General features: G+C 40.0%; 1 protein-coding gene across 1 annotated transcript in view; it reads right to left on the reverse strand.

The window, feature by feature from the left end:
* LOC127418193 (teneurin-2-like) overlaps positions 1-19996 on the reverse strand; it is a 341320-nt gene that overhangs the window by 66439 nt on the left and 254885 nt on the right. The window contains exon 5 of the mRNA XM_051658641.1: positions 5905-6143. Coding sequence (XP_051514601.1) covers positions 5905-6143 — 239 coding nt within the window. The remainder of the gene's footprint in view (positions 1-5904; positions 6144-19996) is intronic.

The following is a 19996-nucleotide window of genomic DNA, read 5'->3' on the forward strand; positions in this document are numbered from 1 at the left end:
CAGACCAACGGGGGACATCTACTGACAGATCAGAGACTGCTGCTAACATTAGCAATGAAGCGGGAGATCGTGTGTTTGCAATCTGCTGTCCACCATGCCAGAAATGAAACATCAGTCAAAACTGACAAGGATGAAGATGAACAGAGGAGAAGAAAAGAGTTGAAAGCTGCCTTTCATACGCACTCTCTCCTCCTCTGTATGATACAGTGTTCACCTGGGGAAGTGCCTGCACTGCTTTCTCTCTCTCTCAGCCATACTGGGGTGAACTTGTGTCCTTTTGCTCTTGGGCTGACTTCTCCTGACCTACCACATTCTGCAGAGAGTCACCAGTTTCCAGACTACATCTCCTGCTGTTCCCATACGAGGAACACTGTACATGCCATATGCTTCCTGTTCCATATGTACCATATGTTGGTGCTGTGTCAAAGTCCAGCTTTCCCTCACTGTTTCTGTGTCCCTAATGACTGCCGTAAGATGACATGTTGAGGTCACCCTAGAGTCTTGATGACAATGTGGAATAAAGAGGCTCTTGTCTATCATATACTCCTGCACACACACACACAAACACCCACCCACACATCATTATAAATGCTCGGAAAGTCAGAATTTCTAAGTCAGAAACATTCACTTTTTCAGCAAATGGTCTCGCCCTAAAAGTCTCACCCTACATTATTTTTCTCAGAATGTTCTGTTTCATTTTACAGAGGTTAAATATGTTGCCTGTTGTCTTTAAGGCCACTTAAAACTCCAGCAGCAAATTGAGAATGTCAAAGGCTTCAACCATGCTTTTCCATGACCGTGAGGTGATGTTAGTGGACACTCGCTGACTCTACAGACCGGCCTAACACTGCGCTATGCGGTTAGAGTAAGCGGCTGTGATTACTCAATAACACTCTAGACAGCAGTGCGTTATGGATGGAGGTGCACGCATTGGCTGGCGTGAAGGTCAACGGCCCAGAGTAGCGATGAGTATATGAGTCATTGGTGGGCAATGGAAGGAAGTGATGATGCTGCTAAAAATACAGTGGGGGGGGGGGGAAGAGAGCGAGCGAGTGAGGGAACGAGAGAGAAAGAGAGAGAAAGAGAGAGAGTGCAAATTTGTCTTCTGTCTACTTCCATGACACTCACCACACGGCCTGTCTCCACTGATGTATGAGCTGCCTCTGTATCCGCGCCAACACAGAGGTGACACAGCACTCACACACACATACACATACCCCAGACTATCACCACACACACACATGCACATACGGTACAAACAATTTTCCCAGCTCAAGGACACTGAAGTGTTTGGAAAGTGCACTGAGATTTAGTGGTAATTTTAAATGTGAAGTTATAAGTACACACATAATGTGATTTAGCCAAGTAGGACATGTTCCTGGATCAACATCCTTACTTGGTCCTTGAACGACATTCATATCAAACGAACATGGCCATAACCCTAACCATAACCCTAACCTAATATATAAAATATATTGTAAATATACATTATAAACCAACTGAGTCTAAGTTGTTGATTATAAGTATAGGAACATTATATTTAGCAAAATATTCATATATATACAAATATATGATTAGTTTGAGAGTGTAGGGAGACCGATTCGATTGCTTTATTCACAGTGCGTCATGGGAGTAGGCAGTCGCTGCAAAACTCTTCTGCTGCGGTTTGTTTACAGCGATTCTCTGATTGGTGGAGTGTTTTACAGGTGTTGGGGGATTCACGGGTAGTATAGTTCTTCACCAGCAATTCCACTATTAAACATGATTTGTTAAAAAATTATGTTGAAATAATGTGGACAGATTGCTTCGAGTTTTAAAATTATAATTATCTTTAAAAATCAATTTGTCAATGGAAAAAGAAAAAAAAAATTACGGGATTTTTACTTCTGGAACCAGACTGTTGCACTCAATACCCTTAACCCAACTCTATGCCTAACCTTAACCCTATCCCTAAAATCTGACTGGTTGATAAGAATGTTGTTCAAAACCTTGACCCCAACCCAATGCCTAATCATAAAATCTGGTTGGTTACTATGAATGTTTTTCAAAAGCCTAGCCCCCAACGTTAAGCATAACCCCAGCCCTAAAATCATATTGGTTGATAGGAATGTTGTTTCTGGACCAATAAATTATGTTAGGTTAGGGTAAATCATGTTAAAGTGTTTTATGCATAACTTGCTGTTTATTCTGTAAGTCAAACAGTGTGTATTTAGTGTTATTGTTAAAAGCATTTACAGCTGTGTGATTATGCTTTACAGGAGAGTGCCATTAAGGAATCTTAATCTTCCTCTTGCTGATTTGATGCTGAACCATCCCAGACCGCAGCCTGAGGAATCAACATGTAGCCTGATAGAATCTAAACCTTGTTATCTCTGTTACACATTCCATCTGCCTTGTCCTCTCTCCATCTATCTCCCTTTTTCTTTCTTTGATCACTCTGAGCCAATGAATCAAGCAGTCTTTAGCACAGAGAGACCGCGAGGGAGCTGGCAAGCGCTTGTCTTCTCCACAGCATATGATGACAGACCTGTTTCTCTTTTGCATCAGGACCGCTCACCTGTATCCTAGCAACTCCATCCCTGCCGTGGCAGCCTCTAAACACAGTGACGAGAGTGATATCATGAGTCTGTGGAACAACAGTTATCTTCTCTTCTTTTCTTTTCTCTTCTCTTCTCTTCTCTTCTCTTCTCTTCTCTTCTCTTCTCTTCTCTTCTCTTCTCTTCTCTTCTCGTCTCTTCACAAAGAAGAGAAAAAGAGAGATGCTTTGCACACCTGTGTTTATGTGTATGTGAGCAGGGAACTGAAATGTGTTTGTATGAGCATCTGTGAGCTCCTCACTTCTGGTGCTGAATTTGGGCTTTCAGGGGCTGTGGTGCAGTTCTGGGACAGTTATCCATCCCCATGGAGAACAAAGCAAAAAGAAGTCTTTCAGGCCCCTGGTAAAAGATGAGGAGATAAAAATATCTTCTTCCTTCTCTCCTCTGAGCTCTCTATCTCTCTTTTCCCCTCTATTCCCAGGGAGATTGGGGAGTCCTCAGTGGACTAGCAGCCACGTCTGTGTTTGGGAAAATGCTGCAGTGGAACATTTATCTATTTGTGCAGAAATGCTAATACATAAACATACACACACAAACGTGAACACACTCTCAGAGAGCTTAAGCTGTGCCCATTTCCTACTGTTAAGACCTCCATCCAATGAATACTGCTGACAACTTGGATTATCTTTAAATAAAATAAGCACACGTTTTTTGAATGAAACCTCTTTAGAATGGCCCAGAAGGGTATAGTGTGCAGCAGTGCCTGCCCACTTTTTCAGCCATTCTGGTTCTGGAAGTATTTTTCTCATTCATTTTTTCCTTATAGATTTCATGAAGTAAAGCAACCAGGTGAATCACAACTTTACAAACTTTGATTTGAAGCAAAAAAAACTATTTTAAAATCAGACAAAAAGACAAAGATACAAGACTGTGTACTTAATATCTTTAATAAAGGAATGAACTACAATCCCATGAAGTTTTGTGAAAAAGTTGTTGATTATAGGTATAGAATCAATAATTGAAGTGGGCGGTCCCTGCTGGGCTCTTTTGCCGTGGTTTGTTTGCCGATTCTTTGATTGATGGATTTTCCTCCTCGGGATCACGAGTTGTGTAGTTCTCTGCCCGGAATTCCGCTAAAAATACAGTTGAAATAGCATGGACTAATGCTTCAGCAGAAGCATATAGTAATGATTAACAACCTCTGAGCTCATGGTAGGTCTGTCTTTAAAAGTTTAAAAGTTTTTGTTAATAATAAATTACCTTATGAAAAAAGTTATTTATGGGATTTTTACTTCCAAAATCTGACTGTTGCTCTCCATTAGTGAAGTGAATCCTATTAAGCCCCAAAATGAAAGTTCTCCCTCTGTTTTTCAAACAATATAGATCATTTTTTTGGGTTGCTGTACCACAGTATCTGCCTCTGACTTTAATAACTGGATATCTGTGATTTTTTCGGTACCAGTTGCTTGGGCCGGAACAGCATTGAGCTTCAGAGCTGGACTTCCTGATAGCACAAAAGAACATGGGACACTGAAGGACATGGGAGAGGCAGACGGGTAGTTGAATACATGGACAGCGATGCAGGCGGGAGGAACAAGGACGTTTGTGTTGATTCCTGCACTTGCTGACTGCCCCATCTGTTGAGCGAGGTCTCCAGAGGGAAGAGGGCAGTGCGGGTCCGTGTGACATATCTGCCCCTTGCCTGGGGCTTTTAAATAGAGACACAGAGGGGACTAAGGCATTCTGCCAGAGCACAATTCCTCAGCCCAGGTGTGCTTTTAATAGAGGCCACCGAAAGCCAATCTCTTTCTCTGTGTCCACTTTTAAATGTCTACGTGCTATTGTGTCTCTATCTTTGCCTCTTGCCGTCTCTCAATGCCTCCTTTCTCTCTCTCTCTCTCTCTCTTTTTCATTCAGTGTCTTGTATTTTCACTGAAGGTGTACTTTTTTCTCATTTTGTCTAATGTTTTTTTGCTGTTCACACCCTCAGTATTAAAATCATTCACTGTGAAGAGTGAGGACTCATTTCTCCCCTCTGCTGGGGGTCTTTGTGGTGCACTGTGAGGTGTGAGGGGGAGGCCAGTGCTTTTTCATTACTCCCTAACTGACATTCACGTGCACTTTCAAAATACTGTGGCGAGAGAGATAAGAGACTTTATTGAAAGTAATAACACTGTGTCTTTCACGATCGCAGTGTGGGGTTAAGGACTGTATTTTGAGGATCCTCCACAATTAGAGATCTGCTTTGTCTTTAGGATGACATGGCTATTCAAGGAGTAAACATGTCAGGGTATTAATCAGGGCTGTCACCAGATTTAAAGTAAATAATCATGATCATGATTTTTTGTAGATAAAGCAGCTGTGTGTAATGTTTTAATGAGTCTCAGTCACCATTCACTTTCATTGCATCTTTTTCCTATAAAATGAATGTGAATGGTTGTCATACTGCCTTACATCTTCTTTTGTGTTCTACTTAAGAAGGAAAGTCATACAGGTATGGAACAACATGAGGTTTAGTCAATTCTGACAGAATTGACATTTTTTGGGCAAACGAATCCTTTTTAAATTCTTTCGCTTATCTTAGTTTAGTGTGGTCATAAGTAAACCATTTGTAGTATCTGAAAACTGGGCTCTGTGATGCTATCAAAATATATCTCTGTTTGAACATCCTGATCAGCCTGACACAGCAACATGGGCCCAACCAATGGCATAAGTTTGGGGCGGGGCAAATAAAAAAAAAAAAAAAAAAAACCTTTGAGAAAACCTGTTTGGAAATAGTCATTTCCCACCCCCCCCAATTCTGTTATGAATTCCAAACATATTGAACTTCTTATTGCGCCTGATTTTCTAAAATGTTCAAATTTGCCTGTAAATACAGTATACAGTATATATATTTTTTTTCCTTACAAAATGTTGTAAATTTAGTTGCAAAGCTGTTCCTAGTTTTGTCAGTTGGGAAAGTATAACACACTACTGAAGCATAGAGTACCAACAAGGCAAAATGTTGCATTAATAATTCAGATAATCTTAATGGTATAATGGCTACATTCTAGTCACAGATTACTGAGAATCCGTTAGGTAACATTTCTCCTCAGGCACATTCAATAATGAGCAGCATCTGTAGAAACATGCGCACACATGTACACACACAGACATGATTTAATGATGAATAACCTACTTAATCTATGCAACATTAAATGATCCAATCATTGCTATCACATAATCAGTGTTTGCACAGGCACAAGTACTTGTCTTCTTTCCCTAACTGTGTCTCTCAAATGATTTTAAATGGTGATGACGCAAAGCCTCTAGAGGATGAATTCACATACAGAACTAACAGGCACAAGTTGAGTGTGAGATATTTTACCGATGAAGTAGGACAGCAGAATGGCCAGCAGGGCGGTGGCAGCGATGGCCAACAGGGCAGTACATTTCCAGCTGCAGTACTTTGAGGGCTTCTTCAGCTTGAAGGCGCTTCTGGAAAAGGTGTTTCTGGGTAAGAGCCGTGGCGGGGGTGAATATACTGTGCCAGAGGTCAAGGGATAACCCGGTGATGAGCTGCTAAAGAGGGGTGTGGTCCCTGATGATGTCTTAAACAGGAAATGCCTACAAAAGAGAGGAATGGTGGGTTAATTGGTTTAGTTATAATTACTAAATTGAAAGCATAATTAATTAATATAACACGAGCAAGAGTGCTATTGTACCGAATGTCAGCTTGGCTGTGAACATATATATGTAGTGTTATTTTTCAGCAGTTTTATGAACAAGAAGTTAATTATGAGTTTGACTTACTTATGTAACAAAGGTACATGTGTGTGTTATGTGTGTGTGTTGCGTTGACCGCTGAGTGCCACGGGCACTTGTTGGGCGGGGTGAAAGACAGCGCCTCGGTGTGGCGCAGTGGACATATGGCACACGAACACATGGCACTGCAGGCCCGTCCTGTCCCACAGAGGGACACTTACACAACAAATCACTCAATAATTCAAGAGCCTCCGCTCCTCTCAGGTACAAATGCACAGACACACTTCACCGAGACCACATGGCAACTCAGTCATCTGGTGCAGGGTCATTTCCATCGAGCAGTGGAGGGCTGATGAAAAGAAAATATAGACAGGAGGATATTGCTCTGTATTTCAGAGTGAGATTAATCATTACAGGCTCATAAATGGACTCTCAGCGCAGACAAACAGGACGTGATTTGTTAATATCTATCCTCACCACTGAGACTACAGAGAGACAGAAAGCACACGCTGATTCTCAATTGCTCAGCGTTAAGCTTCCAAAAACATCTTAAATGTGTGGTTCATAGATGACAGAGCCATGTAACAACAGCCTGACAGGATTCCATTCAATGTTTTTCACTCTAGTGTGCAATTATAGAAATAAATGTAAGAAATGCCCTGTGTGGTGTCATTAACTAGATAATTATTTTCATCCTTTAATGGCATTATAGGTGAAGTGTATAATTTCTGCAGCACTAAATGGAATTATAAAAAGGACACTCCCCCCATATTTCAATTTTTTGGACAAATACTCACAGCATTGTTTGAGCTAAAAGCTGACAGGATGGATCGCTTGAACAAACAAAACTATGTTTTTATAGCGCCACAGTTTTTACACTCTTTGGGTAGACAATCTATGAATAGCTTACTTAAGGCAGACAAGAAAAATCCATGCCATATTTTACCTTCAAATCAAAAGATGACGAAAAGATGAAACAAGACGATAAAACAAAAATAAGAAAATGAAGCCTACTTTAGGACCATTAAGATTTTTTGCATTGTGAAATTATGCAAAGAATAGTCAGTAGTCTACTGTAAGGCAAAAACAATAAATTATAAAGTACATTTGTTAAGTGCAATACTACAACATTACAATAAAGGTGTATTTGTTAATTAGGTAATTATTATTATTCATTTTTTTACATGAACTAACAATCAACAATACTTTTACAGAATTTATGAATCTTGGTTAATGTCAATTTCAACATATACTAGTACATTTCTTTTAATTAAAGTTAGAGTCATTATGAACAAGCATGAACTAACAATGAACAATTGTATTTTTATAAATAAACCACGCCCAAGTAATTATTGTTCATTGTTAGTTCATGATACTTAATGCATTTACTGATATTTACAAATAGAATGTTTTTGTAATATGTTACCAGTACAATAAGTATACATAATGAAGTTGTTGTATTGAATTAAATTGATGCTGATTTTAATAAAAAAAAAAAAAAAAAAAAAAAATACATTTACAAAGTAGTAAAATAAAGTAATACATATAGTGATATATATAAAAAAAAAATATTGTGTTCAGACGGGATAATTTTCGTTACCTGATTACACATGAAGAAATGGTGGAATTTGAAAAGCTTTGTCAGAACTGTGTCTCTGGCATCACACTGGTGTTACTGGTATTCTCCATTCTCTCTCCTGTGGTGCTCTCTCATTAGCCGCATTACTCGCTAACAATATCCTTAATGCTACAATAGATTATTGATGAAACTTGTACAATTTAGCATTGTACTTAAATAATTTAGCAGTTAATTACTGCTCTGAGCCCCGTGCTGGTGTATCTTGCTCTTCAAATGAGGGCTTTCATCTCACACGGTGCCTGGCCAAGTCAGCAGCGAGCATGCAGTTTAAAAACGAGATGTAGTGTAAAATGGATTAGCTGAGGTCATGTTGGCATTGTGATTAGTGTGGGGTGTCTGGGGTTGCCATGTTTTATCCGGTCCTGTTCTCTATTAAGACTGATGCAGGCTGGATTGAGAGCCTGAGAGCTTTTCTGCGATCAGGTGTCTGTCTGAGAGGGCCGTCTCTGGATCGGCCCACCCGCACAACCCCACAGATACATCCGTCCCTCATACCACTGAGAAACGACCATGGGCTGCTCACTTCTGTGACCTTTAATAGCCTCTTTCCACAAGATGCTTTCCAATATCTCTGGACACGTTCCAGCAATGGATTCCATTTCCAGAGCTGATTTTGGTTCTGTTGTGCTCCAGCCCTTCCATTACTCTTATCTCTTATCTGTCTATCCCCACACATCCCTTCACCATGCCATACTCAACACTGTATGGTCAGACTGATTCCCCCAGATTCTGGCTAAGATGACCTTCTGGGGTCAGCGCTTAAATAATCCATCACCGATTCTCATTCACAGCCATCCATAAACCATCATATGTAATACATATACACAAGGCATAGATATCGGGGGCAGGGGTGAGGGGTGGCCTTTCCTCCAATTTTATGAGAACACTGGATTTAGAAGAATTTAGGAGGTGTCAATTTTATAACCAATATTGTATATTTTATACAGTATGTTGAATTATAAAATGGATAGTTCTGTTTATGAATGCTGACCGGTCAATGCAGCATTTCAGTTGGCGCTGTGAAAAAATTAAGCAAAATCATACAAGCAAGAGTTCTGTTGCACTGAATATCAGGATGGCTTTTATACTGTCACAGGTATTCACAGCTGTGCTAATATACAACAGTTCCATAAACAAAAAAGCTACTTTGTTCCTGTACCTTAACTGCTAGAAATGCAAAGTTTAAGGGTTTGATTTCCAGGGAAAACACATGATGACAAAAAAAGTCACTTTAGATAAAAGCATCTGCCAAATGCATAAATGTAAATGTAAGAAGTTACTATTGAGTAACTCACATTTAAGACACAGCACGGCTGGTCATTTCATCTGTTTTTGCTCCGCTAGCGAAAACAGTTCAAAACGATGCCAATCAATCTATGCACATCACTGAGCTGCTTGTTCAATTAGAATAGAGGACCAGAACTAACTTGTACAATAAACAATATGTAAAATACACAATATAATAACAGCTATGAAGAGAAACACGTAAGTTACTGATAAGGAAATTTACTAAACAGTTGTGCCTCTTTTGTGCATGGTATTTTAGCTCAGACACCTGCATCTTATTTACTAACCACATGCAATCTAGTTTAAGCAGGCACAATTAGCGCATATATAAATTATACGTATGTGTTTAAATTAAGTCATTATCATTCCTTTTCATGCAAACATGGCTCATTTTTATGATGTGACGAGGAGGAGGGTGGGGCCGGGCTGTGAAGACACACGGCTGGCACTGAATTGGGCTAATCAGCCAGGAGGGGGATAAAGACGAGCCGGAGGCGCCAGTTTGGGAGAGAGAGAGAGAGATGCACGCGGCCATGCTGCATGTTTGTTTATGTTGGTTTTAAGTTGAGTTTGACATTAAAACTTTATGTTTACTGTTCAGCTGCTTCCCGCCTCCTCCTTGTCAATTCTTTACTGTTACATTTGTAAATTAGGCTCATTATAAATTGGGCTTCATTCACAAAACTAAGTTACACCCAAAGAAGTACAAAGCTAAAAATATAGAGAGCGAGAGAGGTCTGTCCTTCACACAAGCCAATGATGGAAAGAGTTGATAAATGTAATGAATGGTAATAAATGGTAATAATGCAGTCTCTCTCTCTCTCTCTCTCTCTCTCTCTCTCTCTCTCTCTGTCTCTATCTCTGTCTCTGTCTCTCTCTTCTCTGCCCTTCTCATTTCTCCAATTGATGGTGTGATGCCACCCAGACAGCTCTCCCACCTCCAGTTATGCGCCTGTATCTGAACCCTCGCTCCCTTCCTCCTGCCTGTCAGGTGGGCCCATGAACGAACTGTAAAGGGAATCGAGCAGGTTACAGGTAGGCAGTAATCAGGCCTGCAATGAGCGGTAGAGTGTCAGGAAGGCGGCAGAAGTGCACGTCTAAAAATACAGCTCTACTTCCTGCGGGCCACCTCCATGACATTCCACCAGCATCTGAAGACGGGCGACTCGCAAGGTCAAGTCAGTCACTTAAATGACAAATCATTTTTACCCATGCAGAAGGTTGCAGCCACTAATTTACCAGCTGACAGGGGTGATGGAAGGAAATTAATTAAGGTCATTTTGGAAGAGTGTGTGCTTGAGTTGAAGTGTTACTCACCGCTATTGGCTGAATCTCTATTGAAAGCTCATTTAATCTCGGGACATTGAAGGGAAGCCGAATGTGGATGGAGTGGCTTAATTGTGGAATGAAATTAAAATGCTGGATTTACATGCCATGCATAATTGACAGTGATTTATGTTAAGCATTGTTTGGGAGGAAATCTGGGGGAAGAGTTGAAGCCGACTAGGATGATGGGAAGAGCGAGAGACAAAGAGAGAGAGATGAGGCCAGACCAGGGGGTGAACAGGAAATAAAGAGAGGCCAGACGGATCCCAAAAAAGAGCGCTGACAGGGTGGGGTTATGCAGAGGGCAGTTTGGAGACGACAGCAGTTTTGCACTTTTGAAAGTCACTAGGGATTGTGAAACAAGGGACATGATGATTTGAGGGAGCAACATGACTTATTTACTGGGAGACAGAAAGAAAGAGAGTGAAAAATAGAAGGAGAGAAATAAAGTAGGGGCAACTTTCTGCATCTTCTCTGCAGATGCTGATTAAGTCATTGAGGTCATTGTGTCTGTTCTCTGAACAGGCTGATTAATGACCCGTCTCAACTAGACAGGTGTGTAAGTGTGTGTGTGTGTGTGTGGGTGGGTTTGCGTGGTTTACGAGGATTTTTTTTAGGTCACAAACTGGTAATTACAAGGGTATTATGTTATAAATGTGGTTTATGAGAACATTTCTAGTGTCCCCATAATTCAAATCACTTAAAAAATATATACTAAACGAAGTTTTATTGAAAATGTAAAAATGCAGAAAGTTTTTTGTGAGGGTTAGGTTTAGGAATAGGGTTAGGGTTGGGGATAGAATCTATAGTTCGTACAGTATAAAAATCATTATGTCTATGGAGAGTCCTCATAAGGATAGCCGCACCAACATGTGTGTGTGTGTGATTGAGCCCTGTTAAAAATACATTCCTCAAACCGGCCCTTACCACTAATTAGTTGTGACAGCCCCAGAAGACCCATCATCAGCAAACATGTAGTTAGTGTCAGACACCAGTGTTTATTTATTCATTTTTAAATTTCCATTTCCAGATCAAAACCTCATTTAACTGTCTGATCTCAAACTCCCTGCCCACACACCTCTGACTGACACCCTCATTATATACATCACTTCTCCACTTTAAATAACCAACATCAGCGCCTATAAAGACAGGTAAGTGACTGCCACCATGAAATACATCTCTAATCGGAGTAAAATATTTTTTAACTGTGATTTCATTTTTGGACTATGCATTTTGGTGTGTCTCTGAGTAAAGGTCACTAGCAATCCCAGATGCATACGACCCAAAATACCCAGCATCAGAACAGCCAGTTCACTAAAACAAGTTTCTGCCTGACCTAAACCTTACTTTGTTCTGCTTTGTTAAACTTTGCTTTTCTCCCCAATTTCCCCTCTCTCTGCAATCTCTTTAGAGCTCCAACCATAGGCAATGGGTACTCTAAATACCGAAACAAAGGTCTCCGAAAAGTTTTCTAATTATGTTTGCTGGGATTGCTGTGCCATATCCAAAATTTGATCTGCATGTGGCATGAGTTGTGAAAGGGCCCATAAATCTTCGGCGAGCCCTGGGCACCTGTATTCTGATTGGCTTCCGTTAGGATCACAAATTGGCCTTGGAGCACAGCTGAGAATTTAAATCTGCCCCACACAGATACCTTGGCAATTACTAATGAAGTCTGAGAGAGAAAGAGAAAGAGGGAGGGGGAAGAATAGAGGAAGAGAAAGAGAAGAGAGAGCAGCCAGAGTTTACGGTGCTCATGCTTTCTTAACTTTCTTAAAAAATCTCTATCTGGCCATTTTTCTTCCTTTAACTCCCCCATAAAAGCTACATTTTAACCTGCAATCTTTCAATATTTCTCCCTCACTCTCCTTCTCAATGCAAAAAAAAACAAAAAAAAAACAAACAAACAACAACAACAACAAAAAAAAATATATATATATATAATAATAATAATGTTACATTTCATAAAATGTTTAATGTTTGTTAAAATCAAAAATTGCTACACAGCACACCAAAGACTGAAATTATCAACAAAACTACAGAAGTATGAATGAGGTCTGTACATTTGGAACAAGTGGTTGGAGTTAAATGAAAAAAAAAATAATAATAATAATAATAATTTTTAGAGATTAATCGCATTGCAAGCATAAAAAATATATATACTGTATGAAGACATACAGTATATGCTAAGTTCAAAAATTGCATTACCATAAAAACTGATGGAAGTGAACCAGTGTATAATGATTGGAAAGGATGCCATGCTGTAAAACTGAATCTCAGATATCTACACATCGACACATGATCCAAATTCATGTTGCTTCAAGTCATATTCGAATGTTCATATTGTAAGAACATGATGATCACACATGAAAATCACCACAGAGTCATAATTATCAATGGGAAAGTGGATTTTCTTTCAGCTCTGACTTTCCGAATTGGTGTTGGGTCAATTCAAGAATTCTTCTGGAAGCTATTTGGTATTATTCATAATTAAGTTTAATTGTGAATGTTGACTGTACAGTTCGGTTTATTCTCATTTTGCATACTGTTGATGTAGAATAGCAATAATGCTCGCTGGAAAATTGTACTTATTTATCTGATTTGTGAGGTGTCAGGCTTGCACGACAAAACTACTTTTTAATTTCCAATCATTCTCTGTGGCAACACATGATAAAATATACAGATATAGCATTAATTATACACCTTATGTGCATACTTTTTTCTGTGTTGCAGTAGCACTAAAACAGGCTTACTTCAAGCTACAAAAAGCTTACTATGTTTGTTAAGAAAGAAAATGGGAAAAAGAAAAACCAAAATGGTCCTAAATCAATTTTATTCTGATCAAAATCACTTGAACGCACATTACATTGCAATTACAACTTCTGAAAATACATAAGTCCCTGTCTTCAAACACAAACAGAAACAAACACCAGCAAGGTTGTAACAAGAGCACATGCCTCCAAACACATTTCCCAAGCTGTGCATGTTTAAGCGTTTCTCCTCTGTGGCTCAATTGTGATGGCACAACCTGCTCAGGAATCTAATTTGAATGTGTACGAGTATGTATAGAAGGAGAAGAGAGCTGCTCGCAACGTCCCGAGATGGGAGTGAAATTGAAACAGGCATCAGCTGGTGAAGAGGCCTCACTGCATGATTGTAAATAAGCCTTCACAGGCCTGTGTGGACCAGGCCATCTTCAGTCATTTACGGTGCCGAAAACATCCCTCCTCCTTGTTTTCGGATCTCTTTCTCAATCAAGGCAATCTCTTGGATACTCCCCTTTTCCCTCCCTCCCCTACCTCTACCTGTCTGACAAGTGCATAATTTGGCAATCAATCTTTGGATACTGGCAGCTGTGCAGTCTCCTCTTAAACAAAGGTTTAGTTTTCTACTTTAGCAGGAAAGGCCTGACCTATATATATATATATATATATATATATATATATATATATATATATATATATATATATATGTGTGTGTGTGTGTGTGTGTGTATATATATATATATATATATATATATATATATATATATATATATATATATAAAAGCCATGCTTTGCACAGTACAACAGTCATCAAATGAACTTTAAACAAAATTAGAAAAAAAAAAGTAGAAAAGTGGAGACCAAAAGGGAAGATCCAAAGAGAACAGCTCGCACAAGCATGCCATCATGCACCCTTCCAAAGCAGAGAGCAAAACAGAGAATGGGAGTTTCATAGAGAGGCTAGTAGCTGCTCTTTTACCACAAGGCTTCTCTCTGCTCTCTTAAAAGTGATGGAGATTTTCCTCCAAGCTTTCTCTTGCTCACTGGTTCTAAAGATTGGAGTGGTGGAATTGGTAAATGTTTTTCTCCTGTAGAGGGAGAGGCAGAAGGTGTGTGAAAATGCGCTCTCTGTTGCTGTTGAGAAGAAAATAGGTCTATAAACATTGTTTAGGGGCGAGAAGAGATGAGCCTCTACAGACATTGCTGCCCTGAGCCCGCTATCTATGCCTCTGCCTCTCTGTGAAATTTGCTGTATTTACACAACTGAACACACCTCTCATCTATTCAGCTATGTGCTGTAGCCCATTTTAAGCACAATATGAGAGCTAGTTTCTTTTATGGAAAATTGTGTTTCATTTCAGATTCTCTGTATCATTCCTAAAATGGGTCAATTCTACAAAACTTGGAGCACTTACCCCTTTCCCTGAAGTACAGTTATCGCTATTATTTCAGGTTTCTTGCACACACACACACACACACACACACAAAAACTAGTCAAATTTTCTTTCACAAAAATGTTTTCAACCCACACTCTGACCCAAAGAATTAAAGGAATAGACCTTATTCACAGTGTGAAAATGTGTGTAATTGAAATGAGGCTGTGAGGGTTAGACTTGCCATCTCTTCAGTGGCATTGACTGTATAAAGCACATTTTATTTTTTATCACATATACGTTTTTTGTCAACTGAAATTTCTTGCTGAGAAGTTTTTATTTATTTATTTATTTTTTTTATTTACATCAGCGGAACAATCCAAAACAATTTATACAACAGTACAACTTATTGAAGAGACCATTAGTCTATCCCTCACAGCCTCGTTGTCATTCCCGTAAAAATGAAAGATGTCGCTATTGTAAATAAGATCCATAGTTTAAAAAAATTGCATGACATGTTTATGGAATTGCATTTAACCTCTCTATAATTCAGATAATTATAGTCCCAGTTCAATATTTAAAGTAACAAAAGGACGCATTGACCATGAAGCCGTAGTTCAACAGGAGTCTAAGGCAGAGGTGTGTCCCATTGAGTTCAGAGGAGCAAAAGATCAATGTTCATTGAACAAGAGGCTCTAAACGCATCATTTTGGGTCCCGCTCAGATGCCGTGCATCTATGGGGGCCTACAGGAGCTTCATGAGCTCTATTTACGTGAGGGAAATGATCTGATTGTTGATTAGACAGTGGGCTTTCAATCAATTCTATCCCGCCTGGATGCCCGGCTTCTCTATACGACGATTGTTCAAGCTCTCAAACGGGCTGAACCATGTAACAAACGGCAAATCGAGACGGTGATGTACTGTACGTGAGTGACAGCATTTCGATTTAAAACAAAATTGCTGTCATTCAATGGGTACAGAGTATTCGCCGGAATTGAAGAAACTGATTGCGGTTTATTTTACACAATTAATTTGGTAATTATAAAACTTCCCTTTTGCCATTGGCAAATGTATATGTTGTAAATAAAATTGTAAATATAAGGTTCTGTATTTTTGGTATTTTATTTTCATTCAGTAATTTCACTAGTAAATATTTTTTAGGGTTTTGGTGGGAAAAATGGCAGACACTGCTAATGTTGTTGACTGAATTTGGGGAAATCAATCAAATCAAAATGGCCCATTTCCTGCAAAACAAATAGGGGAGCATGGGTGTTCCAGCTCTCATGTGGCCTTAGTGTGCACACGCAAGAAGAGAGCTTGAGGCAAGCGATTGCGGCTGTGTCTTGGAAACTGTGTTGAGTTGGTCCATCCAGATGCAGTAAGTACCAAATACAAGGTATAATATATACAGATGTATTCGAGGAATTTGCTAACTTTAAAGAGCCAGGACATTTGCGTGTTTAGCAAAACTCTTTATTAAGACACGATGCAATAAACATAGCAAACTTTATGTGATCTAGCTATTATTTTTCATCTCTAGTACCAATTTAGCTTGTTTACAACCTACTTTCTTGTAAATTAACTTAAGTACCTGATGAATCAATGAAAACTGTATAATTAATTAACTTATCACACATTATACTTATACAGTGAAATTCTTTTTTTCACATATTGCAGCTAAGCTGGGGTCAGACCTGATATGGTGCCCCTGTAGCAGATAGGGTCAAGGGCCTTGCTCAAGGGCCCAACAGTGCCATTATGGCAGTGCTGGGGCTTGAACCCCCAACCTTCTAATCAGTAACACAGAGCCTTAACTGCTGAATTTTAAAACTGTTGATTTAAACTTTTTTTAAATCAAGTTTTAAAATACAGATGTTAAAAGCATGCAATTTCTGATCTTCGAGTGTATCTGAGACAAAAGTTAGTGAGACTTGTTTAGTTTACTATATAAATGATACATCATAGATGTATTCAGGTTTTTATTATAAAGTGTATTATATTCTGATATTTCATCAAAGGATGGCCTCATATCCACAGAGGTCTGGGCTAAGCCCCGAATGTCCACTGACTCTAGTACCACCCCTGTAGGGGAGCAGACTTCACATTTAAGTTGCCTAACTAGACCAACACCAACACCCCCCCCAACCCCAAAACAACAGAGAATAATGAAATAAATAATAACATTTAAAACTGAAAAATATGCAAGTACACTTTTTATTTGAGCAACATCTGTGCTTCCCCTCTTTTGAAAACCACCAGCCGCCACTGGCCAGTACATAGCCTGGGTGGTGTGCTGGTGCTCCAGTCTGTATTTGTGAGATCCCTACATCATGCATGTTCACCACCAGGGTTGGGGAGTAACGGAATACATGTAACGGGATTACATATTTAAAATACAAAATATAAGTAACTGTATTCCACTACAGTTACAATTTAATTCACTGGTAATTAGAATATAGTTACATTCAAAAAGTATTTTGATTACTGAAGAGATTACTTTGCATTTTATTGTCATTTGTTTCATTTAATATTTAGTCCTTTCAGATGGAAAGCATTTATACATATAAATGATGTGATCCAAAGTGCATTTGAACAGTGGTAAAACACTTTCTTATGATGTGTTACATTCATATGAGCAGACAGAGAAGTAAGTTTAAAGTAAGTTTGGAGCAGAAGAAATAGAAATAAACCTTGTGTAAATTGTCAGCTTTATGCTAAGCTAAAATGCTATTTCTAGCCATTTTACATGCACATCTTACCAGGCACAATCATATTTTTTTATCAAGACAATTCATGTTGGATCATAATTTCTTTTTTTCTAGTAAGATCTTTGATATTAGGGCACAAATCATATTCTTGATTTTCCTGATAAAATATCTAAAAATCCTTAAAACAAGATCAGTTTGATTTATCTTGTTTTTAGAAACAAAACTGCATAAGATATTTAGGTTTTTCAGAGAATGCATTTTTAACATGTGTATTTTGTCTTACTGTACTGGCAGAGTTTTTATAGTCAAAACAAGTGAAAAAATCTACCACTGCTGAAGAAGTAATCCAAAGTATTTAGAATACGTTACTGACCTTAAAAATGGACTCAACACAATTGACTCAAGATGACTCTGAGTATGGCTGCTACGTTGCGAGCTCCGACACAACAATGCAGTTTTTTTGTTTTTTTTTTGTTCACAATTCTATGTTTTTTTGTCTTGGATGTTGTCTGCCTTATTGTCTATGACAGACAAACACTTTTGGACATTGGTTCTGCAATAGCACACCGAAAACCGGACTTTAAATTCCTCAATGCCGACCCGCTGTTTACAAACACGCAAGTGGAGCCTTTTGTCTGGGTAGCCCAGAAGAAACGCAGAAGGAAAAGGGGAAATAGAGCCGGCGTTCTCATCAAAGACGTTGCGCAAATCGACCCCCGCTACCCAGTATTCTACTGGCAAATGTTCAGTCTCTGGACAACAAACTCTGCGAGCTGAGAGCGCGGATCTCTTTCCAACGAGAGACGAGGGACTGCTGCATTATCTGCCTTACAGAAACTTGGATGTCTGCTGAGGTTCCAGATTCAGACATCGAACCCGCAGGGTTCTCCGTGCACCGAGCGGACAGAGTGAAAGACCTCTCAGGTAAAAGCAGAGGTGGTGGTGTATGTTTTGTGGTCAACAAATCCTGGTGTGATCAGAGGAACGTACATTCTATCAAGCCTTTCTGCTCTCCTGACCTGGAATTTCTCATGCATCTGTGTCGACCATTCTAGCTACCGAGGGAATTCACAGCAGTCATTATCACAGTTGTATACATCCCCCCACAAGCCGACACAGACCGGGCACTCAAGGAACTGTATGGGAGTATAAGTGAGCAGGAAACCACGCACACTGAGGCCTCGTTCATTGTGACCGGGGACTTTAACAAAGCCAATTTTGGACCATTGCTACTCTCCCTTCCGGGATGGCTACAAATCTCTCCCCCGCCCACCATTTGGCAAATCAGACCACTCTTCCATTCTGCTTCTGCCCGCTTACAGGCAGAAACTGAAACAGGAAGCACCCACCCTCAGAATGATCCAGTGCTGGTTGGACCAATCAGATTCTACGCTACAAAACTGTTTTGATCACGAGGACTGGAAGATGTTCCGGTCCGCCTCTGATGACGACATCGAGTTGTACACTGATAGCGTAACGTGTTTCATCAGAAAGTGCGTAGAGGATGTTGTTCCGACCAAAATAATACGGATCTACCCCAACCAGAAGCCATGGATAAATAGTGATTTTCATGCTGCACTTGATGCGCGGACCTCCGCTTTTAATTCCGGGAATGCGGAGGAGCATAAACAAGCCAGTTATGCCCTCCGAAAAACTCAGAAAAATCAGAGCAGCCAAACGCCAGTACTGGAACAAGATTGAAGGACAGTTTAACACCACCAAATCTAGAAGCATGTGGCAGGGAATTAATATCATCACAGACTTTAAAGGGAATATATACTCCGCCATGAACACCGCTGCCTCTCTCCCAGATGAGCTAAATACATTTTATGCTTGTTTCGAGGGAAATAACACCGCCCTCGCGGAGAGAGCTCTCGCGGCCGAAGCTACAGAGGTTAGTTCACTCTCTGTCTCTGTAGCGGATGTAACCCGATTCTTCCGACGGGTGAATATCTGTAAAGCCGCGGGTCCAGACGGCATTCCGGGCTGCGTCATCAGAGCATGTGCGAACCAACTGGCTGGTGTTTTTACAGACATTTTCAACCTTTCCCTCTCCTTGTCTGTGGTCCCCACATGCTTTAAAACGTCCACCATTGTGCCTGTACCAAAGCAATCCAAAATCACTTGCTTAAATGACTGGCATCCTGTTGCTCTGACCCCCATCATCAGCAAATGCTTTGAGAGACTAATCAATCAGAGATTACATCTGCTCTGTGCTGCCTCCATCACTGGACCCATTGCAGTTTGCTTACCGCAACAACCGCTCCACTGATGATGCCGTTGCATCTACAATACACACTGCTCTCTCCCACCTGGAAAAAAGGAACACTTATGTGAGAATGCTGTTTGTAGACTACAGATCAGCATTCAACACCATAGTGCCCTCCAAGCTTTATGTGAAACTCCGGGCTCTGGGCTTAAACAGCTCGCTGTGCAGCTGGATCCTGGACTTCCTGTCAAGCAGGCGCCAGGTGGTTAGAATGGGCAGCAACATCTCCTCATCACTGACCCTCAACACTGGAGCCCTGCAGGGCTGTGTTCTCAGCCCACTCCTGTATTCCCTGTTCACACATGACTGTGTGGCAACACATAGCTCCAATGCCATCATTAAGTTTG

The sequence above is a fragment of the Myxocyprinus asiaticus genome, chromosome 27 (assembly GCF_019703515.2).
Source record: "Myxocyprinus asiaticus isolate MX2 ecotype Aquarium Trade chromosome 27, UBuf_Myxa_2, whole genome shotgun sequence".
Classification (NCBI taxonomy): domain Eukaryota; kingdom Metazoa; phylum Chordata; class Actinopteri; order Cypriniformes; family Catostomidae; genus Myxocyprinus; species Myxocyprinus asiaticus.